The sequence below is a fragment of the Manis javanica genome, chromosome 17 (genome assembly GCF_040802235.1).
Source record: "Manis javanica isolate MJ-LG chromosome 17, MJ_LKY, whole genome shotgun sequence".
Taxonomy (NCBI): domain Eukaryota; kingdom Metazoa; phylum Chordata; class Mammalia; order Pholidota; family Manidae; genus Manis; species Manis javanica.
The window spans coordinates 39,082,532-39,094,003 of record NC_133172.1 but is presented as its reverse complement, the minus strand read 5'-3'; the positions used below and the strand labels follow the sequence as shown (position 1 = coordinate 39,094,003).

Here is an 11,472-nt window from a genome sequence, read left to right as displayed (position 1 = left end):
CTCACCACCTAGTGAAGGGCTATTTGAGTCAAGAAATAAAAAGAGGGCAGAGGATTCCCCTAGGAGAAAAGGGACCAGGCTTCAATTGCCTCCCTGTGCTGATCAAAGTCATTAAATCTGCCTGATGGCTCTGAACAGGGCTCTGAGAGCCTCTCTCAGCCCCCCACTCTGGTGCCAGATATGCACAGAGCATCAGACCCCAAGAGCCAGAGTGGGCAGCTGCTCTGGGAAAGAGAGAAATGGTCCTAGAATTCCTCCTGGCCACTCAGCAGGCACAGTCCTGGAGGCAGGGCCTCTCCACCTGGTGTGTCATGTCCGCAGACAGGTGACCACAGCATTTCCAGGCGCGGTTTTGTAACCAGTGGTTTCCCAGCATAGGCCAACAGCGCTCCCTGCTGTGCAGCCTGGGAAGGGCTCTGGCTTCATGAGTCATCTCCCACTTGGTCTGACCCACACGTCAACGACAATGGTGATTCTCTCCAACAGTGGCCCCAGCCTGGATTTAGAACCCACACCCTCACTGCTATCAGGGGAACTGCAATCCTACGCAATCGTCAAATAGCCAGGCCGCTGGGACGCAGCTGGCTCAGGTGGAGGGGAAAGAGGCACGCCCCTTCTACTGCCAGGAAGCCCTATGGCCCCAGCCACGGTCTAAACGGCCTGTGGGGGTCATCTTGGGAGCACGAGAGGAGGAGCATCCAGGAAGGGCTGAACTTTCTGGTCTTTGCTAAGGGTGGATTTGGAGTTAGGGTCATATCGTAATTTGGCCAGGGGTGGGGGTGGTGTTAAATACAAAATGACCTCAGGAATGGGCTGGTGAGGCTCAGAAAAGAAGTGGGTCTCTAAGCACTGGACTGGTACCCCATGCAGGAAGTGGTCTGACCTTCCCCAGGAGGAAGGTGGCAGGGCCCAGCAGGAGCTTCTATGGCAGGCTAGCCAGTACCCCACTTACAGCAGGAAAGTTGAGGTAAAGGGCCCCCTATGACTGTTTCTCCACTGTGTTACTCAGTTTCACAAAACTCTTGGGCTAGACTGGCCTGGAGCCATCTGCCCCGAGTCACAGATGTGGAAACCGAGGGTCAGGGAGCAATGACAGGCCCAAGGTCATAAAGTAAAACAGCCTGGCTTAAAATGTGCCCTTCTGACTCCCAGACTGGTGCACTGCCCACAGGCCTGGCCAGACAGGTCCAGGCACCAGGGAAAAGTTTGCTGCTCCGCAGTGGGGCTGGAACTACTCTGGAACAGAAAGCCAGGGGAGACGGAGCAGCACCTGCCCTCTGGGCCTGGCAAAGCCATGGAGGGGTAAAAGCCTCCCTGGAGGGGGCAGTGGCCTCTGGTGGCCAGCACCTGGTCTGCCACCTTCTCTGGGAGAAGCTGGGGCCACGGGCTGGAGGCTCTGGGCCAGGAGGTCCAGGCTACAGCATGGTCTGGGAGGTGCTGAACGCCTCCACCTCCGCCTCCACCTCCGCCTCCGAGCGGCACCTCTGGGAGCAGAACCATAGGAAGAGGAAGAGACCTGCAGGAGGAAGTCTGGTCAGTGGGTGCATGGCAGGAGCAGCGGGGCCCACCCAGGACCCAGGGACCTCCTTGGCTCAGGTGACCTGGGCCTCCCAGACGCGCACGAGTAATTCTCAGACTCCCCTACTGTTGGTGGCCAGAAGGGACAGAGCATGAGAGCTGGAGGACCCAGTCACCTCGAGCAAATTGGAAGGTGACATGCTACCTGTGGGCAGTGTAGTCCCAAACCAGCCTGGACGGGGCCCTGCGTCACCCCACTGACCGGAGGCCCTTAGCAGTAAACAACTACCAACGGCACACCGCCAACCCCCACCCCGAGGTGCCTCCACGCCGCCCACAGGTCCTACCGTAGAACGAGTTGAAGATGGTGAAGAGGAAGAGCTGGGGCAGCAGGAAGACACCAAAGGAGAAGAAGGCCAAGGCCCAGGTGGTGCCAAGCAGCACGGTGAGGCCCAGCACGGTGACGGCATCCCGGCAGGCCCGGGCACGCAGTGCCCTCTCCTGCGCCCGAAGTCGGCTCAGGGTCCGCAGCGCCCAGGCCAGCACCACCAAGTTGAAGAGGGACATGAGGCCACCATAGCCCATGACCAAGACAGTGTGCACCCAGCGACTCCGCACCCAGCACCTGCATGGGTGGGGAGTGCCCAGCTTGGTGTGGCTTCCGAGGCTGGGGAGACACCATGGTCTCGGGCTCAGACCCACTGCAGTGAAGTCCTGGGTCTGGCTTTCCAGCTAAGCCCCCACGATAGAACCCACCTGCCAACTTGCCCCACTCTCGGAAGCCCCCCAGGCCCTCCTGTCCAGCCACGCCGGTCTCTCTCGTGCCTTCATGACCTTACCCAACTGAAAACTCTCCCCTGCCTGCTTGCTATGGCCAGCCTCTCCCCTTCCACTGCCAGGCCAGCTATCAACTTGTCCGATAATCCACTGGATCATTGGCCAGCCCCCTTCCCTGGAAACTTCTTCCACCATCTCATCACCACCTCTGTGCAATGGGATGCCCTGCCCGGGACCTGGCCCCACCTAGATGGGGCCAGCAGGCCAGCTCTGAGCCCTGAGTGAGCTGCTGCAGCTCGCAGCTCGCAGCCTGGTGGGGGGCACTCTCCACGTGCGCACCGAGGGGCAGAGTGAGCAGCAGGAAAACACCGAGAGCCAAGGAAAGAGTCAGAAAGAGGCCTGACAGTGGCCCCAGCCCTGCTCCTAGACCCTCGCTGAGGCCTTCAAGCCTCTGTCTCCCAAGATTCCTTCAAAACAGGTGTACCTTTTACCCAGACACCATGTCACATGCTTTCCACTGGTTAGGCATTTCACCCTCAGGATGACCCTAGGAAGCAGGTGCATAATCATCCCCACCCTACAGATGAGGAAACTGATGCTCTGGCTTAGGAACACACACTAGTAAGAGCACAGGAGGCACTTGAAGCCCCATGGTCTGAGCCCAGAGCCACTGCCCCTGTCAGGGTCGCCTGCTTGGGCTCCCGTCACGGGCTTCTGCCACTGCAGTCACAAAGGTCCTTGAACATTACTTTGGGGATTCATGCAAGTGGCTGCATGTGGCCATGGGTCACACCTTGTCACTGTTACACGACGGTCCAGCGGGGGCAGCTCTGACACAGCCTGTTAACCCAGTGTCCTGTCGTTTTCTTAATTGCTGCTCGTGTTCAGGGTTTTGTAAATGTATGAGACAAAAGTCACAAACACAGGGTGAGAGCAGGAGGGAGAGTTCAGGAAGGTCAGGGGCAGCTGGGGGGCGCTCTCCGGCGGCCCTGTGCTAGCGTGCTCCCGTCCTGTGGGCGTGCCACTGCCGAGTCAGGCCTGCATCTCATATTGTACAATAGAATACTTCATCGCACTCCTCTGAGAAACCAACCTGACCGCACAGCGAGAGGAATCAACCCCACCTGCCCTCCAGTCTGCGCCCAGAGCCCTCACCTCCTGGAGCCGGGAGGGGCAGTGGTGGGTGCCAGGCTCTGCTGGCTCCTGTTGGGCAGAGTTCTTTAGTTGCCTGTGCCTCAGCTTCCCCAGTGCAAGGGCTGATGACAGAAGGACCTACCCCTTGGTGTAAGGATGAAACAGTCCTCAGTGGTCCTGAGCTTGCATCAGCCACGAAACGTAAAAAGGCTAAATGGCCAGCTGCTGGTCATGGGGCTACAGGGCTTTATTAAGCTATCCTCTCTACGTTAGCTGATGGAAACTTTTCTTAACAAGGTAAAGGTTAATGTCCTGAGCACAAGAAGCAGCAGCAGAGTCTGTCCCCCAGGCCCCCAGACCCCTGCCCCCTCAACACCCACTGAGCGTGGTCCCTGGCTTGGGTGTCCCAATCCACACCAAGCTCCCTCCTCTGACTCCGGGGACTTGAGGGCTGGCAGTGCCATGCCAGGCACAGGTCGGGAGGAGCGGGAACCTGAGCAGTGGAGCACGGGGTGGGAGGGAGCGCAGTCAGGCACAGGCTGAGCTCCTGCTGGGAGCTGGAGGGGGCCTGGGCTGACAGCTGTGTATTGCCAGGAGGTGGAGGCCCTGCTGCCTTGGCCTTGAAGGCCCAAGAGAGGGCATCAGAGTCTGTCCCAGGGCTTCCTATTAGCTGGCCTAGAACATGGGCCTGCCCGTGGAGGGGACTCAGGGATCCCGCAGAGGGGGTGTGGCAAGCCCCCGGAACGCACCTCCTGTTTAAGCACCAGCCCCCTCCTTGTCCCACAGCCAGTGCCCTGACGACAGCACATCCTGTCAGAGCCTCAGGCCACATGGCCCTTCTGCCAAAGACAGCCTGCCACAGCCCTGAGGACACTCACATGGACATGTTCTGGAAGCCCGTGCCATCTTCCTGGCTGTCAGAGACTGGGATCATGTAGAGTCCATACACTGAGCTCTTGACAGCAAGGAGGAACAGAACCAGGAGGGCTGGAAGCCCTGAGGGGTGACACAGAGGCCCAGCATCTGTCAGGTGCCCCCAAAAGGGGTTGGTCACGGGCCCCCGGGGCTGCTAAAACAGAATTCCACTGGGCAGGTGGCAGGGAAAGAGACTGCTCTGAGCCTCCAGCTCCTGCCACATGGCCCAGCTCCAGAGCAATTAGTGTGACAGCCTTAGAGGAGGTTGTTTTCCAAGATGATATTAGAGAGGGCACTAGGGTGGGGTGATATGGCAGTAGTGGTCACACTGGGAGGTGGTGGCTGAGAGTTAATGAGAGAGGGGGTTTGGGAACTGGTGAGGAGGCAGGGATAATAAAGAGAGGGACTAAGATGGCGATAGACATGCCCATGGTGGTGGCACCAGAGACAGTGATAAAGATGAGAATGTGATGGTGGTGACCATCGAGGTGGTAGTGGAGGTGATGGAGGTATTGGAGGTGGAGGTGATAGAAATGATATGGTGGTGTTGATGGTGCTGGTGTTGGAGGTAAAGGTGGTACTGGAGGTGATGGTGCTGGTGATGCTATTGGAGGTGCTGGTGATGGAGGTGGAGATGGTGGAGGTAATGGAGGTGATGGATGTCGAGGTGATGGATGTCAAGGCAGTATTGGAGGTAGAGGTGATGGAGGTGATGGTGGTGGTGATGGATGTGGAGGTGGCAATGAAGGTAGAAATGGTGATAAGAATAGTAATGTAAAGAGTAGTGGTGGCGTTGATAGGGATGATGGCCACTGGTGAGGAAGAGGAGAACGGGGAGGACAGGAGGGGCTAGATGCCCTCTCTGGGGTCTGAGGAAACAAGAGGGTGGGGGGCTCTGCTTACCCCAGCCCGCTGCACAGAGCTTGAGCAGGTATTGGTGGATATGGATGTTGTAGACACGCCCAAGGAGCAGGTAGAGGTTGAAGCCTTCAATGGCCATCCAGGTGAGGCAGCTGAGCAGCGCGAAGTGCAGGACGGCAGCCAGCACTGTGCACACTGACCCAGGCACGGAGGCCGCGGCCAGCCTCGGGCTCAGCAGGAAGGTGGCATTCAGCAGCAGCACAGAGGCATGCTGGTTCGTGTGGATGTTTGTCAACGAGTCACTCTGCTTCCTGCAGGTAGAAGCACGGCCCTCTGTGGCCTGGGGACATCACCTAAGCAGTGCCACCCCCGGGCTCATAGATAGACAATGATGGGGACACTGAGGTCAAGAGAGAGTACGGATCCAACAGCTGCCACACTGAGGGGCTGGTATCCTGCCTCCCAGCCTCTGCCCCAAGGAGAAGCCCACCCTACTCTGGAAGAGCAAGTGGGAAAGGAGGGGGAATCTGAGACGCGCTGATAGGCAGACCCAGCACTGAGGCAGGGGATTACCTCACTTGGAAGTGCTGCAGGATAGTGAGCAGTGAGGCCACGATAGAGATGCTGCAGCCCACCAGGGAGATGTACGTGAGAGGCACCAGCCACTCTGCGGGGACTGGGGCTGGGGACAGTTGCTGTGGGAGGGAAGAAGGACTACAGGCCAGAAGCATGGTAATGCCCTCCCCATGCTGAGAGGGACCTAAGAAGGACCTCAGCTCCAAGCTTTCCTGCCCCACAAACCCTCCGTGGTCCTGGTTTGCAGCGCTGGCAGTCATAGTGGCTTCTGCCTGCTCCCCCTTCCTCCCAAGTCAACTCCTATCTCCCCTTTCTCTATAATATCTATGAGATCTCTCCTCCTCTATGAGAACTTCTCCTCCCTCCTTATCTATGCACATGGGTGGACCCACCGTTTCTCCCCCTATTTGTGGACAGGTGCACGAGGCCCAGCCTCTTAAGAGCCTTCCCTCCCTCTGCCCACAGAGATTGGTTAAGGGATGGGCATGTGACACACTGTAGGCTAGTGGGACTCAGTCCCAAGACTTTGGCTGGCAGAATTGAATGAGAGAAGCTCTTACTCCACTGGTCTGCAAACTGGTAGGACATGAGCCTGGAGCTGCTGGCACCCATATTATTAGCCCATGGAGAGATCTGTCGGAAGGCTAGGCCCGCACAAAGCAAGCACAGTTGAAAGACAGAGGTAAAGTCCTGTCTTGATGTTACTGAGTGCCTGGATCAAACCATGCCTGAAGGCTAACCCAGCCTTTTCAGGAACATGAGCCCACAGTTTTTTTATTTCTTCTTTAAGCCCATTTAAGTTGGATTTGTTGTCCCTTGCAACCTCCTTCAACTTGCTCCTCTGTCCTAGACACAGGGCCCTCATTCAGGCTGGATGCACACATACCATGAGAACAGCAAAGTAGCTGAGGTGGTGGCAGCGGCAGAGCACCTGGAAAGGTGAGGGCTGCTCTGTGCGACAGCCCTCAGGGCTCCAGACCCCCCAGTGGTGCTGGCTGGCTCCCTCCTTCCAGAAGACACAGGTTGCCGTGTAGCCTTCCTAAGGGGAGATGCGGGAGTTGGGTGTGTCCCAGGGCTCCAGGGGAGGGCTGTGGGTCAGGGTCTGGAAATTCTGAGGGTCAAAGGTGATTCAACTGCACTCTTGTCAAGATTGTGCAGATAGTGGATGGACTTTGGCATCAGACAGGCCCAGATCACAGCACTACCTCCACTATGGACTCTCAGAGTGACCTGGGCAAGCTGATGAGCTTCTCTGAGCTTTAGTTTATTCATTTGCAAAATGCAATCATTTAAAGCCAAGTCTCAAGAAGGGTGGAAAAAGTAAAGGCAATAAGGAATCCTGAGTGCCCAGCTCTGGCTTACAGAGTACATGGTCTGTGATCAACTGTCCCCTTCCCCCTCCTCTCTGTAGGGAGCAATGACGGTGCAGACCCAAGCCCAGTGGGGCAGAGTCCCATCCACAGACATCCTTGACACCAAACCATGGGGTGGAGGTGGGGGGAAATGACACAGACAGCGCCATGATAAATACTGAGGAAAGCCCACAGGGAAGAGAGTAAGGCCAGCACTTCGGCCACCGTCTTGTCACAGAGTGAAGTAGTCGGAGGCAGGAAGCTATTACTGAGAGATGGAAAGAGACTGAGCCATGATGTCATTGTATCAGCTCCTGGATCCTGCCATGCCTGAAGCTGGTGAACACTGGACACTTCGTGTACATAAGCCAGTAAGTCTCCTTTTGTGCTTAAGCTAGCTTGGGATGGTTCTGTATCACTTGTAACTCAAAAAGAATCCTGACTAATGCAGTGAGGAAAAGTTTCTCTCTCTTATTTCTTTGACAGGAATTTTCAAAGAGTGATGGATTTAAAACAATTTGCCTCCAAGATGGTTCCACAGGTTTGGGTTTAGTTTCAACAGGAGAGCCACAAAGGGGCAGAGGTGAGACGGAAATGGGGGCGCCCCCGGAGGTACCAGGCTTTGGTTGTGCCAGAAGCTGATGTTGACCAGCTCCCTGAGGTTGTTCACGTGTCCATGACCCAGCTAGGCTCCCAGGACATAATTATTGAGCAGAGGTGAGTTGGTATTCTGGAAGGACAGCAGAAAAAGGGGTGACTGGAGGGGACATGAGGAGACCCTGGATGAGGCCTGAGAGCCCCCCTGCCCCAGCCCCTCCTTCCTGGTTAGGAGCCAGCAGCATGCCTCTCATGTGTGCAGCGTGGGGCCAGCCTCCCAGCCTGTACACGTTCTGTCCCCTCCCCTCAGCGCCCCTCCACTCTCCATGCATTGAATGTATTCTGGCCTCATAGCTCCCACCTCACCACTCTCCTAACTCATTCTCAAAGCCAAGGTTAGGAGGCACCTTCTCCAGAAGTCCCCCTGGTCTGCTCACTGGGAACCACCCCAACCCCACCCTGACTCACTCATCGCTTTGGATCCCTATGGCTGTGATGCTCCTGAGCTAAAATGAACTCACTAAGGTCCCTGTCTAATTGTCGAGCTCAGGAGCTCTCTGAGGACAAGGATGCTGTGACCTTCCTGTCTGTCTCCCACCATGGAACAGGCATATACAGAGCAGGTTTCTTAGGGCTCATTTGTCATTGTGCCTTCCACCATTTGCTGAAACTGAGACCCAGAGGGGGCAATGGCTGGCTTGGTTTGAACAGTAGGCTGGCCCCACTTGGTGCTGGTCGCTGCCCAGAGGCCAGAGAGTGGCATGAAAGCCTGCGGTGCCCCTGGGAAGGGGCCGGCGGCCCCCCTGCCTGGCTCGTGGCACTGACCTGGAAGAAGTGGGCTGTGAAGAGGTAGATGCAGATGAGTCGCAGCTCTTTGGGGCCAGTCTTGCAGGCGTCCCGAGTGAGCTCGGCGGGGAACTGCATGGCGTGCCCAGCCCGCACCTGCGGAGGGCCTGCAACAAGCTGAGCCTGGTGTCCAGGCCTCCAAACCCGGCTCCAAGACTTTCAGTTGCCCACACTCCCCGGGAAGCCTTCCCAGCCTTAACCTGGGCGTTTCCTTCCCTGGAGCCTCTACATACAGACCCCCTCCACCCAAGCTGCACCTCCTCCCAAACTGCCCAAGATCCCAGGTCTCCCCTCCAGGCTGCTTAGGTTTTGAATTTGGGTTATTTCCTGACCCAGCTGGGACCCCTGAGGACGGAACATCTCAGGCCCCAGCACCCAGGCTTGCAGGAATCACACCAGGGTCCTCAAAGGAGCCCAGTTCCCTGCCCTGTCCCACTGCTGCCACCCCCAGGGACCTGCAAAAGCAGGACGTGGGTGCTGCCCTTGAGGCCCAGAGCACCCTTCTTTCTGTCATTCACATGAGGAACACCAGCCCTTGTTTTACAGAGGAGGCAGCTCACAGCTATTAGAGCAGAGCCCCGATTGGTGTGGGGGTCAAGTCTAGACCTTAAGGCCCCGGAGGATTTGTGGAGTGGAGGCACTGGCCACCCCCATCCCCTGCGGCCTCTGACCTGGGGCATCGGCTTCAGAGAGGTGCTGCTCAGCGACAGGCCGGGGAAGTCGCAGCCCAGCTTGAAAGCCAGGGTGTGGATGGTGTGTGTCTGCAAGGTGAGGTTGTAGCCCGGGAAGCTGGCATTCAGCAGCCTCCACTCCAGGCCACGCATGAGCCTGAAGGCAAGAGAGATGGCCAGAGCCTGGAGTGCGGGCCGGGCTGAGGGAGGCTCGAGATGGCCTGGAAGGCCGGGGCCTCCCCAACCCCACACCCTGGCACTCCCGCCTCCAGACTGTTGCACACACAATATCCCTGGCACACTCCTACTCCCCACCCCACTCCCCTGCTTCTCCAGATTAACACTTATTCAGGTCCCAGTTTGCTGAAACCTCCTCTGGGAAGCCTTCCCTGGCCACTCCGCACTGAATGAGTGAAGTACTCCATGGTCCCTGTGCTCCCTGGCCAGACATCAGCATTGACCTCCCACCCAGAGCTGTTCTGCCTTTGGGTCACAGACCCTGGACAGTCTGGCCCAGGTCTTGGAGCCCCTCCCCAGAAAAGCACAAAGACTCTGCAATTCTTCGTCTGGTTTCATGGCATCTGGGGTTACGAGCCCCCAGCCAAACAGGAAACCTGATGAGAGCAGGGACATATCCTGCATCTCCAGAGTCTAGTGCCAGGTACACAGCAGGTACTCAGTAAGTGTGTGTTGAGTAAATGAATTAATGGTCTACACGGACAACCCTGGACCAGTGCAAGCTCGGGGTGGGAGGCACAGCTGACTCTAGGTGGGTGAGGACAGACACCCAACTCACTCAGCAAGGGGAGGAGTCAAGCTCCTCTTCTGGGTGGCCATCTCCATTTTCTCCATCCAGCGCAGGAGGTCTTGGGATGCCTCTGTGGGGAGCAAGTCAGACCTCCAGCCCAGCCTTTGTCTGCAAGCAGCCTCTGGGCCTTCCACCCTAGCCTGAGACATCAGGTCACCCCAGGAGGCCTAAGAGAGCCTTTTCAATTCCCTTGGTTTGAGGCCTCCCTCTCTCACAGGGCAGCCAGGGGCCTGGACTGGGTTTGCACCCACACCCCCCAGCTCCACAGAGCCCTCTTACCCACTGTCACACTGTGAGAAGTCACGAGGCACAGGCAGAAGAAAAGGGCCCCACGGTGATCCATGTCCTGTGCCCCATCTCCTCCAAGAACCGGCTCCCTCCCTGGAAAAGGCAAGTGCTGTCATCACCATGGCAAAAGAGCAGCCTCTAGCATCTAGGTGTCCGGCATGTCCCATGGATAGGACATCAGCATCTTTGTGGTCCTCGCTACTCCTGCATTTCACAGACAGGGTAAGGAGCCCAGAAAGTAAGTGGTGGTACTTTGCTTGAGGCTCTCTAAAGCCAGGTCTCTATGACTGCAGAATCCTTGACTGTTTAGTAATGCCTGCCATTAGCAGCTCTACCTGAGTCACTAACCCCTCCCAAAAAAAGAGTCTCTCTGGGGGCTTCTCCAGGACCCTGACCTCACCCAGCAGGAGGTGGCTTGGGAATAAGCAACATGTAACCTGTCCACCCCTGTCATTAACTCACCACATGACCGGGGGAAAGAATCTGTTCCTCTCTGGCCTCATTTTTCTTTAAATAAACTTGAGCTTAGATACAGCAAATTTATGTCTATCCCCTGAAACTCCACTAAAATGAGAGTGAATGAGTAAAACAGGCACAAATCCACACAGACAGACAATGGGAAAGAAGACAACAGCCGACAAGAGCTGTCAGCAAAACTTTGGAGGCTACAAAACAGGTGGCCACTTGGTAATGAATGTCGCGGATCATAAAAAGTTGAACCCAAGTGCCTGCAGTGGGGAGAGAGGTGTGGAGTGGTCAGCTAGTCTCAGCCTCACAACCTAGGAGCACTTAAGAACTGAAGGCATTGGAACCTCTGAAGTGGGGATGAAGAGTGAGCCTAAAAATGGGGGATTCTTGGTTGGAAGCCTTTAAAATGATCAGCTGGGTCCCCAGATCTCTGTCATCTGGGGTGTTCAGGGCCATTCCACACAACGAAACACCCTGGCTGTCTCTTAGGTTAATCTTGCCCTTCAAGCCAATCTCAGAAAGTGGGCCTGTTGCCCTCCCGTGCCAGCCCACAGGTACATTCCACAGGAAATGGCTAATTGACTAAGGCATGGATACGGGGGGCTAGATGGAAGGGCCAGGTAGGGTGCCCCTCTGCCTCTACCCTGCTCTCTTCCACAAG

General features: G+C 56.7%; 1 protein-coding gene across 1 annotated transcript; it reads right to left on the bottom strand.

Annotated features, from left to right (window-relative positions):
* Window positions 1-1,415: 1,415 nt before the first annotated feature.
* LOC140846990 (adhesion G-protein coupled receptor G5-like) lies at window positions 1,416-10,472 on the bottom strand. Its single transcript, XM_073225610.1, is given in 11 exon segments — window positions 1,416-1,516; window positions 1,866-2,143; window positions 4,308-4,425; window positions 5,248-5,516; window positions 5,779-5,900; window positions 6,668-6,820; window positions 7,750-7,863; window positions 8,556-8,672; window positions 9,248-9,404; window positions 10,044-10,125; window positions 10,335-10,472. Coding segments are annotated over 11 exon segments (1,575 nt in total). The 5' UTR covers window positions 10,399-10,472.
* Between the last annotated feature and the right edge of the window lie 1,000 nt (window positions 10,473-11,472).